Raw genomic sequence first — 18069 nt, 5'->3', positions numbered from 1 at the left:
ATTTTGACCAATGTTATGATTAATTGCATACGGTTGTGGATAATTTGGAAATCCTCTAAAAAACAAAATAAAGACAAAGATTACGAAACCAATACAGCTCACAAGCAAATTTGAGTAAATATTCAAAACAATCCTTTTCAGATGAGCAATGCAACTCTAATGCAGTATCGACTGGGAAGCAGACATTTTACACATGCCCACAAATCATGTTTTTAAAAAATCTTTTTTTACGTAAATACTATACACACCAACGTTCTTTGTTGTATACGACACAGCTTGACACATGATCATATAGTGTCAACTATGCCACGATGACCCCAACAGTATGCAACAGACGATAGTTTGCAAGACGGATAGCGGCAATGCACATTAGCACTTATATGCCAGAAACTGTCAAGTCTGTTGAAAATGTCACATGAATGTGACAGTTTTGACCTTTGTCTCCAGTGCTAGAACCTGGAACGTGAGTGACAGCAGTGTCAAATTTATTAGAAAGCTGTACCTGGCAGTCAGAGCACTTCATATATAATAGATTCAGGAACATGAGTCATGCATTTTTGGCGGATAGTAGCACTGTTTTCAGACTTAAAAGGACTGTTGCGTCAACTAGTGGTGTGAAACTGATAACAACACCTAAGTGATGGTTGAAATGTGAGTCAGATAGACCAGCCACATTCAACCTTTAATTTGGTCATTGTTGCATTTAACAGCTGCAGACTTTTCTTGTGTATATGATTATGTGGGGTCCTAAAAGTTTAGACAGCTTGTTGCGGTGTGGAGTGACGTTTGCCGACACCATGGTGGTAGTTGACAAGGAGAGCTCCATGATTGCAGAAGAGGACTACATGGCCGATGCTAAGACAATCGTCAATGTGCAGACTCTCTTCAGGTATGCCTCATCCACGTGTTGCCTGCTGAAATACTTCAATGTTTCTTGACTGTTGCCAACTGTGCCTGCATGCATCCAGACTGTTCCCAGCACTGAGTATTATCACTGAGCTCACACACCCAGCCAACATGCGCTTCATGCAATTTAAGGTCAAAGATCACTACTCTCAAGCACTGTCCAAGCTGGAAAAGGTAAATATGACTGTAACCAATATTGTGGGATGTCTTGAACAATCCGTACTTGTGCATCACTTAGCAAAACAAGATCAAATTGTTCAGTTCTAGGTTTAGTTCATGTAATCAATCGCAAATTTAAACTTAAACAAAAACATGTCTTTGTGTGCATGGGTGTACATTAACCACAGAAGGAAAAGGAGAGTGGATCCAACCTGGTGTTTATGTTCCGCCTACCATTTGCAGCTGGGAAAGTGTTTAGTGTTAGCATGCTCGACACATTGCTCTATCAGGTAATAAGGAAAAGTAAAATTTCTAACTCAAATCAATGCACCCAAAAAGTCTGAATTCATATATACTCATATAACATTGCCTCATTTTGGCCAGTCGTTTGTCAAGGATTACATGATCTCCATCACCAGGCTGTTGCTGGGCCTCGATTCAATGCCCGGTTCAGGTTTCCTCTGCGCTGTAAGAGAAACCACAATTTGATCGCCTCCTGTTAAATGAATCCAGTGAAATCTTTAATTGTTTGTCTTTTAGATGAAGATTACAGAGGACGACTTGTGGATAAGGTCATACGGCAGACTGTACCAAAAGCTGTGTTCCTCGACAGGGGATATTCCTATTGGAATCTACAGAACAGAAGCCCACAAGCTTCCAGTTTCCGAGGTCAGCTGCTACAGTGGCGCGATGGCCTTCCTTGCATCATGAATAATTAAATTGAAGAAAAAGTGTTTCTTATTTTGTGTCCAAACATTATGAATCAGATTGTTTATATCTCAGTCACAGGTATCCATCACTGTGGAAGACTATGAGGACACCAGAGAACCTAGAGAGCCGTTGCTGTCCCGAAGTAGAGCTCATCGTAACTCTACCTCCTCGGAGCCCATCTCGACCTCATCCCACTCCTCGGACCACCCACTGCTCCGCAGAAAAAGCATGCAGTGGGCGCGCCGTTTGAGCAGAAAAGGGGGCCGGAGCTCAAGCGGGGCAAAGAGTGGCGCTGGTAGTGCAGCTGAGAGAATTACCCAACAGAGACTGACTCTCTTTAGGCGATCAGAGAGGCAAGAACTCAATGCCCTTGTGAGGACCAGAATGAAGCATTTGGGTCTTTCTCCAACTGGCTTCAGTAAGTCTCACATCTTTGAGTGTCTGTGCATTGAACTTGTTATCTACTACACATTCCACCTCCTATTCCTTGGCATTTATTCGGTGTGTAAATGGAATTGCTTCCCATCTTCAAATAATTATTTCTTCCTATTTTAGATGGAATGACAGACCAAGGCAACAGACTGTCTTACATCCTAATCAACCCTTCTCCAGACACAAGACTGGAGCTGCACGATGTTGTGTGAGTACAGAAATGACAGGAGATATGGTGGTGATTCTGCAGTGGATGCAGTGGCTAGAAGTAATCCATTGGGTTAGAGGTGGAGACTAGAAAAACATGTTGCCATCAATTTAAATTTTAATAAAATCCTCCATAGACCGCATCAGAACAATGGCACTAAGAGTACAAGGGAGGAGCAGCTTCCTCTAAATATCTACTAAATATTCACTAGATTGGAATTCCTTGATGTTTTGTTCAAAATCAGCAATCTTTTTTAACAGGTCACTGTAACAGGCCCCAGGTGTTTACAATTTGCACTGAGTCGAGGGTTCTTAAAAATGCACGATCGGCGACTATCATTGTTTTTTTACAAAATATAATGTACCCTTATCCGAGATCCTTTAATTGTTGAAAAAAAAGTGTAGTTCACACTGTGTGATGCAGCATCATAAATGTCACTTCTTGTTCAAGTCCATAGCATATGTGCAGAATACGTAATAAATCAATTCACCTATACAGAATGAAAGCTTATCTGTGTAACCAACCAAACTAAGTGCAAAGAAGCAAGATATCACACATGCGGTGAACATGAAGGAAACACAACCTCAACAGGACTTCAAACAGAGTTGTCCAGCGGCCATATTCTTGGGAAGAACGGGACATACATATTAATATCTGAGGGCAGGAGAAATTGTGGCATTAATATTAGATTTTCTGACAGCATTTTTTATTATTTTACAGTTGACCTTGGACACTGGCAGGCATGCCAAATAAATAAATAAATGAAAATACATGTAATTTGTTTTATAGGATCAAAAATGTAACGTTTACTAATGCAAGAAGGCTTCTACTGCCTGCAGTGATAATTGAAAATTAATTTGCAGTGACTTACACTATAAGTATCCCCAAGGTAATATTCTTACATGTGACCTCCCAATCCATAGGTACCTCATCAGACCTGACCCTCTCTCACTGGTACCCAACCAAGGGAGCTGCAGGAAGTGTAGCACTGGGCTCGCAGAGAGCCACAGGTTTGATACCCAGGACAGCACCCATCTGTGAGACATGAATGGACAAATTAAGGCAGAGCAAAGAAAAACTCCAACGAGAAGCGACAAAGGAAGCGAGAGTGATGCAGCCTCATGGCGGTCAAATCTTCTCAAGTTTACCAATAGCGGCCATGCATGGAGCTTGTTTTAAATGCTGGGTACATTTCAGTCATGCACCTTCCCAGTTATCAAAAAAGAGTGTTTGGGAGAATGAATTGGATATTATAGGAAAAACATTACCCTGTTTATGTCTACATATGTGCATGTTTTTTTTTATTGTGGCCTCCACGACTATGTGGACTAAAGTATTGGGGACACCTTATCCGTTGTAGGATCACATTTGCGCACTGCTTAGTGGGGTTGCTTTGATTATGCTGGAACAAAAAGTTGTGCAAACTGTTCAGGAAAGTAGGTTATTGTTTAAAAATAATGGTTAGGGACTGGCGACCGGTCTGAGGTGTACCCAGTCTTTCCGCTATCCCAAAGTCAACTACAGGCCTGTATGGAGAACACACGCTATTAGAGATAGCTGACAGCCGGGTTGATGGGGGAACTGAGGTGTGCTGTTTACTTTTCACTATGTATGTAAACCACAAATACAAGGTTATTTTAAAGTTATTCTACGTACCGTTGCAACATATTTTGAACCTTGCACAAATTTAAAAAAAATCAAGCAGAATATGCGAGTGAGGATAAAGTAAATATGATGCCACAAATAGTTTGGAAACATCCATCCATTATCTGCACCGCTTATCCTCAGTAGGGTCGCGGGTGGTGCATCCCAGCTATCTTCGGGCAGTGGGCAGGGGACAACCAATCACAGGGCACACAGAGACAGACAACCCACACGCTCGTTCAAACAATTGCTATATAAAATCTTAGTTTAGTTTTTAATTTTGGGTAATTTTGCAAAGACTACAGTAATTGATACTTGTCTACATTAGCTTTACAAAATACAATTGTGTTCGAAATCAATCAAACCCCACAGTAGTGTTTTTGCTAGTTTTATATTATTTTTCCTCTTGTTTAGAATAACGAAAAATAATGGCATGTCACATAGATACAAATAGAATAACAAAGAAAATTGAGGGGATTTTCCAATCAATGGCCATTCTGGGATTAATGTGCTGTGTGCACACACATGTGAGAGAGTTAAAAGCCAGACACAAATGATTTAACCCAAAATGGGAGAGGCACCTTTGTGTGAGTGTATTTTTTGGCAGTCAAGCTTGTTGGGTTTTATTAGTAGTGTTCTAACCTTGAAAGTTCCCTCCATAATTTTGATGAAAATAGGAGACCTTCAACTGCTCATATTTGTCTTTGCACTGTTGTCTGTCAAAACAATTTCTTCATGGAGGTTCTGTTGTCCAAAATACTCAATGTGCCATTCCCACCCTTAAAAAAATGAAGGCTGCAGCAATTTGGTGGCTGTAGTCTCGGTGCCAACCTAAAAACATGTACATATTAAAGTTTGTCAACTTGTTTTTGGTTGTTTTTGCTGCTATGCACTTCTAAATCCGGCTTTGACAAGGGACTTTTGACAAAATGTGAGTCTTTGATCTTTCATTTATGTCTAGATGGTTACCGCAGTTCAAATGACAGGAAGAAAGGTAGGTGGGACTCAGCGTGAAATCATTTACACTGAAGAAATATAATCTGTCACCAATAAGTCTATAGGGAAATTCGGCGAGAAATGCAGAATAATATATTAAATAGTGGTAAAGTGCACTTCCCATGGTTTTGCCATTTTTATGTCATGGCTATTGCTTATCTCACACACCAACCTTTGCTTTAACTTGCAAACAGCAGTTCTCCTTCATTACTTCCCGTCTCGATTACTGTAATGCACTACTCTCCGGTCTCTCGAAGTCCAAAATCAAGAGCCTTCAGCTAGTACAAAATGCTGCAGCGAGGCTTTTAACTAAGACAAGAAAGTTTGATCACATTACCCCAATTTTAGCTAACCTGCATTGGCTCCCTGTCAGCTTAAGATGTGATTTTAAGGTTCTGTTGGTAGTATAGGAAATCATGCATGGACTAGCTCCCTCATATCTTTCAGATTTAATTTCCCCCTATGTTCCGGTCCGGAGCCTTCGATCTGAAAACGCTGGTCTACTAGTGATCCCAGGAGCCAAGAAGAGATCCGCAGGTTCGAGAGTATTCTACATTCGGGTCCCGGTGCTGTGAAATGCTCTGCGCCCTGAGATTCGATCTGCAACCTGTGGAAATGTTTAACTCTAAGCTTAAACACAAGTGTCCTTGGGCAAGACACTGAATCTCTACTGCCCCCAATAAGCAGGTTGGCGCCTTGCATGGCTGCATGGCCGCTATTGGTGTGTGTGAGTGTGTGTGTGAATGGTTAAATGTGAAGCACATTGTAAAGCGCTTTGGGAGGTCTTCATTGACTTGAAAAGCGCTATATAAATGCAGACCATTTACCATTTACTTCTATTCTATAGCATATGAATAACCTATATTTTATGTTGACAATATCTGTGTATTATTTGCCCTCATGTAGGTTTTAGATCAGGGGATGGTGTCATAATAGTCTGTAGTTTGCAATAGTCTATGATCTGTGCAGCCCTTTGAGACTTTTTGTAAGTAAGGGCTATACAAATAAACATGACTTGACTTGACATTAAAACTAATCAATAACTTCTACACATTCTTCTACAAATCTACCAGGTGGAAATTGTATGTTTTGCCTACCGTTTTTCTACCATCTTATAGCGGCTAGATTAAATGTAGCCCATGTGAGGATTTCAATAAAATATTGTATGTAATGACGTTCCAAGGTAGAGTGGCGCCATTTACTGGCAAAAGTGGAGAGTGCAGGCAAGGGGCTTTTCCCAATTCCATAAAAAAATGGGAAGTGAGAGTTCTCCAACTTCCAACTAGGAAAATATCATGAAAATGACTCTGGAGGTGGGAGGTCCTAGTTGCAAGGTCGGAGGAAAAAAATATGTACTCTGACTCCTTCGAGTACTTCAATCTGACGTCACTTGACAGTCAACAAATGGCGATGCCAAAGGACAAACACACGGTGAATGATTAAACATTATTTACATTAATACAATATGCGCTATTGACATCAGTCGCCGTTTTTCCTTCACATTTTCTGAATGCTTACGAGAAGGCTGTTTTGCTGGAGGTCAAAACGTCATTAAATGGGTAAAACAATCGCGATTAATTATCTTTGCTGTTTACATCCGCTTTGAACGCTCTGATGTCTGATCTGGTTCCGTCGGAGTGGGAGCAATCCCTTTTCCCATTTTTATTGAAAGCAGCATTAAACAACTTCTGAAACTGGATCCTGTCATTTCATTAAACTTGAAATAATTTCGTCAATGTTATTTCCAATATTTCCAAGATAAAAATGATATGCCTGGTTCGTGAAATCCATAAAAATAATGTAATGAATAAACTGAACACCACCATGTGAATTAAACTGATTTTCCTTTACGGTCACTGATATCAACGTTTTGAAACACGGCACTCCAGGGTAAACATGTAGTAAAGACTTATAATGGAATAAAAGATACACGATTTTCAGTATAAAAGGCAGCAAAAGTATTAACAACGTAGTGCTTAGAGACTGGCCTAGGTTAAAACGTTCAGGAAAGAAAAAGAAGAGTGCATCATACATTTAGCTGCAACGAGAAGTCCAAAACCAGTCACAACTTATATATTTTTAATTTTGTGCAATAACATATAGGAGCAACGAAAGCATATTAAAAAACGAAATAGGTTGAGAGATATGTTATTTCATAAGTTATACTGTGTAGGAAGTTATTGTAGTATAAATGCTTACATAGACTTGGAAGCGAAGTCAAGCAATATTTATCTTATTTTTCTATTAATAGTACCTCACATTTACTGTACCTGGTTTTACCTCAGATAACACACAAACAATCCAAATCGTGCGATTGGTGAAAAAAACAGCGTGATACAAGAAAGGAAAATGAGACTAGCAACAGGCTCTGATTGACTTAATCACAAAATCAAAATCATAAGGTGAGCTTTAACAATGTCAAGTCAAGTCATGTTTATTTGTATAGTCTTTAATCACAAAGACTCTCAAAGGGCTGCACAGATTATATATTATTGCAAACTGCAGACTATTATGACACCATCCCCTGATCTAAAATCTACATGAGGGCAAGGAAAAACTCAAAACCTCAACATGAGGTAAATGAAGAAACCTTGAGAAGGAAGCTTGATAACCAGCAAAAAGATCAAATGTTAGCCAGACAGCATGTAAAAAAATGTAACTAGCTAGAAATCTTACTAAATAGCTAAAAGGGTAGGACGATAGGTAGCTACATAGCTAAAAAGGTAGCCAGAAAGCGAGCTAAACAAAACTGCACATTATTTGCTCATTCGCTTTATAAAAAGCATAAATTGGTATTGAGTTTGTCGAATTACCTGTAAAATAAATAAAAAAAAACGTGAATACATCCATTTAATACATGAATAGATTCTCATTTTATTCTCTAAATTAATTGTTTAAAAATAATGATCAATACTTCAATATATATATTTTTTTTGTCCAGGAAGTCAAGAGGAGACCGATTCAAGGCAAATGGTTTACAAGCTGCGCCGACTGAGTACAGCGTTCAAATCACATTCATAAGTAGCATGATTTTCTGTATCACATACTCCTCCTTCCCTTTTAACGTCGCTGTGGATACTCAAATGTATGTTAAAATTACCATTCCTGTCAACTTATAACGTTTCCCCTTTATTTCTACTTTTTCTATTATTAAATCAAATTGTGTACACTGTCTAACAATTTTGGGATGGGAATAAAAAAAGAAAATAAAACTTTTAAAAAATCGTTTTTTTGTGGGACGGGTCTCAACTGGCCCATTTTTCGTTCTAATCCAGATCGTCTCGGTCGCTGGTATAAGGCACCTTTATCAAAGAATGTTAATACAGTTGCAGTATTCTAGATAGTCTGTCTTGCTGTGAGTAAATAGGTGCCACGTGGTGTTTGTACAGCTTATTATCTGAGTAAAACAAATAGAAATTTCTCAACCTATGATTTTTTTTTTATAAAAATGAACATTGGTATGATAGTTCAGGTATTCAAATACATTTTTTACTGAATAAAAGTTTTTTGTACCACTAGGACGGACTAAATATTACAAACCCTCCCTTTGATAAAGGGAATTGCAATTATAAACAAGGGGAATAATCTGCTGAGGTTGACAGGCATGAATTACTCCAAATAATATTACTCTGTTGTGTAAATCTGTTGTCGGCAACCACCGGCTGCGGACCGGGAATTGGCCATGGGTCGTTTGGTACTGTGCCGTACGAAAGGTGCTAGAATTTGCCTTGGTTTTTGCTTATAATGTATTCATTGGTGTATTCGCACATATATTTTACCCAGAAAATCAAAGTTTAGGTTTGTGTTATACGCAAGGTTACCGTATTTGAAGATGATTTACCAGTGGACAATACAGTTGACCACATTTGCATGGGATGCAACGGGAATCTAACTCGGATTGCGGGCGGTGAGAGTGCCAAATCCTGACCACTAGACTATTGGGATTGTAAATGACATGGGAAAAGGCATTCGATTTCATGTCATTATCACACTATATTTACTCACAGTGCCACGTTGTACGTTGTATTGGAGCATTATAGGGAAGAGTTCAGCCAAAACATTGTTTTACAACGCGGTACCGTGAGTAAAAATAGAGTGACGATGAGATAAAATAGAATGCCTTTTCCTATGTCATTTAGATCCCTTGTAGTCTGGTGAGGGGCAGACGCTCCCTACAATAAACCAGAAGTATCGGCATGTGATAATGCTGGCGGTGGATTTAGGATTGTGTATCTTGACCGAAAACGTACTATCCAACGCTTTATTGCTAGGACCTTAACTTGGCGCTTTGATTTTTGCATTTCGGAGATGGAATATGAGCTTGCTCTGTCCACTCCACGCATCGGCCCGGTATTGCAGTACCTCCGGGAACGGTGCATTCGCAATGATCGCAGCAAGGCTTTAGGGCTAGGACCTTAGCTTGGCCTTTTGGCTGAGAGTAAGTGTCCCGGCTCCTAGGCTTTGTAGCGTATTATGAACTGGCCGATAACGGATAATGGATAATGAATAACGAAGATAGATCAATAACCCTTAAAAACCCCCACCTATGACCATTCGACTTACGCAAAATGGTAGATACGTAAAAAATTCCGGGACGGCGAAAAATTTCCGGACATTGCTGTGAGTTAGATTTTTTTTATTGTGTATTGTTTGCACCTTTTTCTGAGTACAATAGTGGTGCTTCTTTCCGCCGCTGCCGTGTGTGGTGCTGTGAGAGGTCACCCAGCATCCACCCCGAAAAAGAAATTCTTCCTCCTTCTGTCACAGTCCCAGTTTGTGTGTCAACATACTGTACTGTATCTCAGGCGCGCTAAGAACTTTGTCCTTTTTGTTGCTTAATATCTCGTGCATCCTTTCAATATGGTTGGTTTGAAGTGTAAAGTAGAGGCGAGCTGTTTCTTTTGAAATGAAAGCGGAATTAGAAAGCTTGATGCGGTTGAGAAAATGGTCCGAATTCTTTTTTTCAGAGGCTTTTTACCACGGAAGAAGACCTCTTGAAGCGCATCCTCCAAAAAGTAAGTTAAACTCAACTTTATTTATCTTTTGAGAGCATTTTATTTTATAAAATGTTTATTTTTTAGTACAGAACAATACAGATTACTTATACAAGCCTAAAACATACTTATATAAACCTTAAACATACATTCCATACCAAATATAGCAGTGATGCAACTTACGGACAAATTCAACTTACAAACGATCGTCCAGTTCTCGTTTGCAAGTAGGGCACAGTGAATTTAGGCGTATTATTTTTAGTATTATTGTTATCATTATTTTAACTAATGTTTTTATTTGGCTAGCCAGCGAGAATAGATATTAAACCAGTTCATGGTACGGAAGAGGTTGCGGTAAATGAATGACCTCCTGCCCAGGCTGCAGACTTAAAAACATGATTTGTTTCCTGCTTTACAAGGATAAACAAAGTGTTTGCCCTGTAGCTTGCATGCAAATGTGACCTGCATTTGAGTTCAGTGTATTTGCATTTTTCTCTCATTTTTCATTTACTTTGCATCAATTCAATCGGTCCACGGCATCGTTGCGAGGGACTTGACTGTTTTTCTAAAGCATGAACTGCATTCATACCATATATTGTGCCGACATTGTGAACTTAAGGGTGTGACCATGAAGGCGAACAGGTACAAATATAACGCGTGTGAAGAGTCTTTCAGTTTCAGTAGCGTCCTGAACCAACAGGAGCTGAGCTATGGCTTCAAAACCGATCAGTGTGGTCATCACCGGCACCAACCGAGGTATTGGCTTGGAGATGGTGAAACAAATGATGGAGGACAAGTGCAGAGTGAAGAAGATGTTTGCCTGTTGCAGAGACCCAACTGGACCAAAAGCTGAGGTAGGGAGAATAAAATAAAGCGGAATTTAAAAAAAAAACACTAATAGCTTACCTACTGTATAGCCCGAAATTGGTGGCTTTTAATTTCTTATTTTCAAAATGTCAAAGCCCATAAAAGGCATTACTTATTACAGTAAACTGACAAAGGGCTAATCAATACTACAAGCATCAGAATCCAAAGTAAACATGCTAGGTCAAATTTTTGCATACATTTTACAATGTTTACTGTGTTCGGACACAAAGTACCATCTTTTGAGCGTTTTTTTCTTAAAGTCGAGGTGGGTTGTCGAATGGGAGAATGAGGAGGGTGGTTAAAGAACAACTGTACGCTCGTCTGCGCAGTTCTTTGTGAGTGTATCAGGAAAATGGTGATAGTTAGAAAAAGCGTGTTTCAACTACATCAACCCAAACACCAAAAAAGATGAAAAAAAAGAGTTCATTCCAGCGTTTCTAAGAAATTCGTGTACTTGCACAAAGTAAATAAGGAGCTTGACACAGGCTGCAACGATATAAGGAGCCAGATGATGGCTTCAGCGGGTAACAAAGTTCGAAATTCCGTGCAGCACCATTAACTCTAAGGTAACATCAAATCAGAAAAAAATGTGCTCTAAAACGTTCAAACAGAGAAATAATGCAAATGGGCCCTCATTTGATTTTCGTTTTTCGTCAATTATAATGGTTATTTACTCAACTAATATACTTTTTTTTAGTCCATTATCTGAAAGAAATCAGAATACGGACAAAAAAAATCAAGAATTGAAATACATTTTTTTTTAAAACACTCAATCTCATTTATTTACAGCCTGGTCCTCCTGGAAAGGGGATTACCTCATCTGCGGTCCCTTCTTAGGGTTTCTTCATTTTACCCATGTTGAGGTTTTTGAGTTTTTCCTTGCCCTCATGTAGGTTCTAGATCAGGGGATGGTGTCATAATAGTAGTTTGCAATAATCTGTGGTCCATGCAGCCTTTTGAGACTCTTTGTGATTAAAGGCCATACGAATAAACATGACTTGACTCGACATAATGCCTCTGTTTTCTGTTGCATTCCCAGAATATACAAGCCCTGGCGGAGAAGCATCCAGACATCATAACCATCGTCACAATGGGCAAGAGTGCTTTGTTTGAAAAGCCTTTGATAGAGCAATTATTCTTGCAGGCCTATTTCTATTCTTGAGGAGAAATCAAATTACTGTCCTCTTAAATCGCCTTTCCTTCCTTTTTTTTTATCAATGTTGGTGACATGTTTGATCTATGATTTGTAAGTGGTGATTTTTCAGCACAGTACGGGAATGACATATAATCATGGTATCGCATAAGCAGTGTTGGGAATAACGCTGTTATTAATACCTTACATATTATAATTACATTTCCTGTGTTTTTCAGTGGTAATGTGTTTATATAAATATGTAATGTCCAGGGTTGGGTAGGGTTACTTTAACTGGATTACTTTCAATTACTTTTGGATTACCCCCAATACCAAATATGCTAATAAAAGACAATAAAAGAAACTAGATATGAATACAATTACTAAATTTTGTGCAGGCTTGGGGAGTAATGGAATACATGGAACGGCAAAAATGATGTTGGCAAGCTGTTTACTTTCATTTTGTTTCTGTCGCATTTTATGTTAGTTTTGCCGGGGATCAAAGAGATCAAAGCCAGGAGAGAAAGCTTACCACGTGTTGTGAGTCATAATTGTATTTTTTTCAATATTTGCAGGTCGATACATTTTTATTTTATTTCTTCTGTCTTTTATTAGCAAATTTGGTATTGGAGTAATCCAAAAGTAATTGAAAGTAATCCAGTTAAAGTAACCCTACCCAACCCTGTAGTATATTCTTTTTTATCTCTCTTATTCCTTTTTTTGATGTATTTATTGTTTTTTTTTTGTGCCCCTTTTTAAGTCATTACATGCATGTTAGATAAGAATTGGTAATGTAGGGATTGAAGCAACAAAAACAACCTGAAGAGCCGTTCTACTGTAATGGAAAGAATCACTTTCCCTAGTAACAATTAATTTTTCAAGCTCTGTACTAACTCAGTAACTTTTTGGAAGAAGTAGTGAGTAACTATGACTAATTACTTTTTAAAAGTAACATGACACACACTGAACATTAGAAAGGTGGATGACAGGTGCCGAAGGAAGCAAACCAGTGATAACACTCATATAGGTTGAGCTGCCGGTCTCAATAAGAAACCAATGCACATGATTTGGGCATCTCCAACTGTGGTAGTCATTTGTTGTTGTTGTGTTTTACATTACATGGCAGATGTCAATAACTTGGAGAGTATCAAAGAGGCAGTCCGGCTGATCGCCTCTCAGTTGGGTGCGGAGGGCCTCAACCTTCTGGTTAACAATGCTGGGATCGCCTTTGAAGGGAACATTCAAGAAACAACTTCCAAGAACATGGAAGATTCCTTCAACACCAACGTCCTCGGCCCCATGAACATCATCAAAGTAAGTTGTAAGCTTGTGACGACAAATAAAAGAGCCATCTAGCGAATGTTTTCTCACCTTGTAGGAGTTTCTGCCTCATTTGCGGGCAGCTGTCAAGGCCAGTAAGATTTCGGGGATGTCCTGCAACAAAGCGGCCGTCGTCAACATCACCTCTATGGAGGCTTCTATGGAAGTCACAAAGCATTCGTACGCCGAAGCCGCGGTTGTGCCGTTCCGTGTCAGCAAGGTTACCTCAACTTCATCCAACTACATACTCACCAACACTACCTTTTAACACATTATATAACCGCTTTACTATCCTTAAAACACTTAGCATTTATTTGGTTTAAATCCACAGCTTTTCTGAATTTATACGACAAAAATCTAGACTCAAGACTAGTATTTTTAGTCTACGGCTGCTTTATTTTGATGTGTGACTAACTCTGTGCATGAATAGAACGTTCTAACAATTGCATTAGATATCCGTTTTGCATAAATGTCAACCTCAGCCAATTGATCCTCTTAGTAATGATTGCAATTTTCCCAATTAAAGGTGCTCTCTAGAATTTGAACATTTTCTAATTGCTGACGCCATTTTCTGGCTTACTTCATCATTACAGCCGCTGTCATAAACTGGGTTTGTTCTTTGGCTTCAATGTATAATCCGAGTTAAATGTTGAAGTGTCCTTGGCCAAGACACTGAACCCCCAATGCGCCCAAAGAGCAGGTATGGCTGTCGCCGCTATCAGTGTGTGAGTGTAAATGGGTAAGTTTGAAACACATTCAAAAGCATTTTGGGAGGTCTACAGTGACTTGAAAAGCGCTATTTAAATGCAGATCGTTTACCATAGTTTTTTAACAATTATGTGCTAGATTAACAGAAAACCGCAAGCAGGAGCATGAAAACACTCTACTTTTGACATTCTATTTCTTAAAAAAATGTTCCCCTGCAAAAATAGTTGTACGCCGTGCACAATTTTTAAATAATCATACGGGAAAGATATACGTTAACAGCTATGGTTTCGGTAAATGTTTGCCACTTACGGCTTCAAACGAGCACATATTGGGTTTTTCTTATTTATTTATTTTTTCATATTCTGGATTATCTTTGCACGTAAAAGTAGAGTGCACAATAAAATATACTACTTTTTATTGCAAAGGTTTGGCATGCATGCCACCTACTAGTAGCAGTCATATGAACTCGGGTTCTTACTGGTCCCAATGGCTGTGGGCTGATTAGCTCCACATAACAACACAAAAACTATTAATTCATAACTGATTTTATTGCAAATATAAACATTTCTGTCGTTGCTTCATATTTGCTCTGTCCAGGCGGCTATGAATATGTTAACAGTGTGTGCTGCACAAGAAATGAAGAAAGACAAGATCCTTTTTTCCTTGTTGCACCCTGGATGGGTGCGCACAGAAACAGGTGGACCGGAGGTGAGTTGAAAAGCCACAGCTGCTTAACACACACAGACACATAAGGTACATGTACACACAAACCACAAAAGATGTGATGTGAATAGAATGAAAAACATTTTGCACAGGTACACACACCCACACGATGCCCAACCCTTTTTATCTCATTGTTAGTACAGTAGTTCGCAAACATAATGCACCGACTGAAATCAAGGTATCTATCTGACAAACAAAATTCAAACCAACGGGTGTTTGGATTAACAGAGAGAACTGGTCTTTAAACAAACTATTCTTGACATCTGTACATGAAAACACGCCTCGTACAGTTTCACTATGGGAAATTTCCACAAAACTTTGCCACAAAGGAATCGGTCCCATTCAACTGAATAACTATAAAGGAGAAGAAGTTCAATTGAATAATATTATGTTACTATATTATGTGGCCTCAATGGTAGTTGTCAGGTATGGTTTGTACTCACGCCAACTTTGTTTTCAGGTAATGGTACTCGTGAGGATCAGGTGCCCTCTATCTGCCATTTTGTAATCAGTACCAAGAAAATTAGAAATTAGATTACCATATTTATTTAATGCTTTTTTTAAAGAAAAATATTTAGTTGGGAGATAGGCCTTCATTTAAAGGAGGGGTGTGAAAAACTACGGCCAGCGGGCCACATTCAGCCTAAACAAAAATGTTAAAATAATGGTTTGTATATAGTGGTAAAAAAAAGTGCAACTGATAAAAATGTGTTGATTTAGTGCCAAGCTTGTACCCAGTGTCTACAACATGCAAAAAGCTGGCTACGTTTTTTTCTTAACCTGCTACTTTATTATTACGTATTTATTTTATCATCAAATTTAATGACAGAAAAAAATGTATGCATATTATCAATTTTAACGCTTTTAAAAGTGGGCATAGTTCATTAATTTAATTCTAAACATTCGAAAACGAGTTTGATCAGTTTAGTTATAGACAAAAAAAGGGGGAAATAGGTATGTATGTGTAAATGTCTGGCTGGGGGTGGTAATGCACTGAAATCTTGGTGACAACCGCTGTTATAAACTTGAAGTCGAAAAATGTCGGAATCATTGCATTCATTGTCTTTTATCATTTTTGCCTGAATGCAATCTGCAAATAATGCGAAGAATACATTTAAAATGCTCAAAAATAAAGATCCCCTTCATTATCTTGTTCCCTCATGTATTGCTGAGGTATCGGAGTCGAGACTATCAGAAGATGGTTGCTTGGTTGGTTGGATCCCTTAACCAATAGGGTCGTAGAGGCACTATTTCCTGTGGTGTGTCCTGGGCAAGTACAGCCCGGTGGCGCCCATTTTCTTTTTTCCATCCCGGCCATTTTTCAAAATTTTTTAACCTAATGCCACTCAAAAGGTTTGCCCACCCCTGATTTATAGTGAGACACATTTTAAAAGAGACATTAGTTGTGTCTATAGCTGGTATTGATGGCTAGTAAGAAGTTGATTATCACTATCAGTTGTAAAAAAAAATTATAGTATAAATACCTTGCCAATATTACATTTGATTCTTTATTATCAAACTCTCTTAGCAGAACATGCTAATATTAACTGCAGAGGAAGATGGTAATAATTTTTTAGATAGTGTTTCGGCCAAATACTATTCTTAGATACATTGGAAATTAAAATATTAGAGGGGCGGTAAGGCCAAAATGATGGGGCCAACCGCCGTTAACATTTAAGAAAAAGAAAAAAATATTGGTGAAATGTTTATCTTAAATGCTGGAGGAAGAAAGACACAAAGAGTCGAACTTTGAAGAATCTGTCGATGCGTTTATTGGTGCAAGACTATTACAGTATATTCAAGGTCTGGTTGTAAAACAGGTTCATCAACAGGAAATAGAGAACTTCCCCCTGATCACCATATTTAGACAATCGGGGCATCTTGACATTTATCAGACACACAATAATTTCATGACCAGTTTCACAACGTGAAGATGTTCTCCTCAGTTGTTCATAGAGTTGACTGTTTTTCTTCACGATATTTCCCCCTTTTGATAATTTAAAATCAACATCCAAAGTCTAGGATCCGAGTTTCAGGAACGTTTTGAACTGATTTATGCGATGGTTCCAGTCCACGCTGCCTGTAATTTGATTGTTTCTTTGATATTTTACAACAAATGGCCGCCTTTGAAATAAAGCCTGTTACCGAATACCGTCAGCATAACCAATATCGTAGTTAATTTTCCACTGACTTGACCGCGTGCGAATATTGTTCACACTGACAGTGGGTGTTATCTGAACACTCAATGTCACTGTATTGTGTAGTGCAACCAAAGTGAGTGCTAAAAAGCACAAGGAACAATACAAACAACGGGGACTCAAAATGACCAAACCGCACCAAGTGTTTTTATCATTATGTCTCAAGGTTTGTTTTTTGATCAACAAACTTAGGGTGAGGCTCATATAATGTAAAATCAATTCAACTTTCTTGAGCTACAACTATTTTTAAAAATTCACATTTTAATGATAGATAGATATAGATGGATAGATACTTTATTCATTGTCATTTATATCAATAGTTTTTTTTAATGAATAAAGGATTTTTTTTACCACTAGACAGCACTAAATAATACACACTATCCCTTTTAAAAATGTTTCAATAGAAAACAGACACCTTTTCTCATAAGACTTTATTTTGTCCACCGAAGATAGTATTTCATCAAGTTCAGAAAACTCATTTTCAAATGATTTCTGCCCTCAACACCAGGGGTCACCAACGTGTTTTAAACTAAGAGGTACTTTTTGCTACTGGTATACATTTATAAAATAACTTATGTTGTTACTGTGTTGTTACCATGTTTTTCCAATTTTGTAATTTGGAGAAGTCAACCAATATCATGTCAAGTAGAAGTCAAATTTATTAGAAAGATGCAATTACCAATTTTCAGAACCTGTCTGCAGGCTAGTCAAGTCTTTTTAGGGGGCTACCTGGTGCACCATGTTGGAGACCCATGCTCCATTTGTATATTATTTTGTTGTCCTCACCTACCAAAATGAAAATGTCATCTCTATCTTTCCGACAGGCCGAGATTGACGTCAGGGAGAGCGTGAAGGGGATGCTAAAAGTGATGGCCACCATGGCTGAGAAACACAATGGTGTCTTCCTGGATTACCAAGGCAAACAACTTCCTTGGTAGTGTCACCACCAAAATGTGCATTTCAAATTTGATATGCTTTTGGTGACCGTAGACTACTGAAATGAGTAAATAGCAACGTGTGGAATCCACCTAGTGGTATCCAAACAATCACTAATATAAATTGAGACACTGA

At 38.5% G+C, this 18069-nt stretch overlaps 2 protein-coding genes and 1 pseudogene across 7 annotated transcripts in view; all 3 read left to right on the top strand.

Annotated features, from left to right (window-relative positions):
- kcnt2b (potassium sodium-activated channel subfamily T member 2b) overlaps window positions 1-4926 on the top strand; it is a 79504-nt gene extending 74578 nt beyond the window's left edge. For all 3 annotated transcript variants that reach the window (XM_088328322.1, XM_088328314.1, XM_088328331.1), the window contains 8 exons: window positions 755-889; window positions 969-1080; window positions 1254-1355; window positions 1450-1533; window positions 1606-1734; window positions 1849-2194; window positions 2332-2416; window positions 3340-4926. In XM_088328322.1, the coding sequence (XP_088184448.1) occupies window positions 755-889; window positions 969-1080; window positions 1254-1355; window positions 1450-1533; window positions 1606-1734; window positions 1849-2194; window positions 2332-2416; window positions 3340-3457 (1111 nt within the window). In that variant the 3' untranslated portion in view covers window positions 3458-4926. The remainder of the gene's footprint in view (window positions 1-754; window positions 890-968; window positions 1081-1253; window positions 1356-1449; window positions 1534-1605; window positions 1735-1848; window positions 2195-2331; window positions 2417-3339) is intronic.
- Window positions 4927-6517: 1591 nt separating this feature from the next.
- Window positions 6518-18069, top strand: LOC148373689 (uncharacterized). 4 transcript variants are annotated; one of them, XM_088328289.1, is made up of 9 exons: window positions 6518-6615; window positions 7998-8077; window positions 10024-10071; window positions 10751-10904; window positions 11957-12011; window positions 13176-13363; window positions 13428-13589; window positions 14675-14785; window positions 17823-18069. In XM_088328289.1, exons 4-9 carry the CDS (start codon window positions 10761-10763, stop codon window positions 17934-17936), a joined length of 774 nt encoding a protein of 257 aa, XP_088184415.1. In that variant the 5' UTR covers window positions 6518-6615; window positions 7998-8077; window positions 10024-10071; window positions 10751-10760; the 3' UTR covers window positions 17937-18069. The 4 variants fall into 4 exon arrangements, with proteins under 4 accessions (XP_088184415.1, XP_088184407.1, XP_088184420.1 ...); XM_088328281.1 differs by having other exon boundaries at window positions 7998-8141; XM_088328294.1 differs by having other exon boundaries at window positions 6533-6615; window positions 8002-8141.
- Window positions 9303-9440, top strand: LOC148373690 (U2 spliceosomal RNA; annotated as a pseudogene).

The sequence above is a fragment of the Urocampus carinirostris genome, chromosome 1, assembly GCF_059441175.1.
Source record: "Urocampus carinirostris isolate Australia breed hairy pipefish chromosome 1, RoL_Ucar_1.0, whole genome shotgun sequence".
NCBI lineage: Eukaryota > Metazoa > Chordata > Actinopteri > Syngnathiformes > Syngnathidae > Urocampus > Urocampus carinirostris.
Note: the sequence above shows the minus strand (reverse complement) of the source record. Positions and strands in the feature narration are given on the sequence as shown.

Bases quoted from the DNA above. Each gene is read 5' to 3' on its own strand.
- LOC148373689 (XM_088328289.1), top strand. From the start codon at position 10,761: ATGGCTTCAAAACCGATCAGTGTGGTCATCACCGGCACCAACCGAGGT. The intron at 10,905-11,956 runs GTAGGGAGAATA...TTGCATTCCCAG, and splicing joins CAACTGGACCAAAAGCTGAG to AATATACAAGCCCTGGCGGA. The intron at 12,012-13,175 runs GCAAGAGTGCTT...ATTACATGGCAG, and splicing joins CATAACCATCGTCACAATGG to ATGTCAATAACTTGGAGAGT.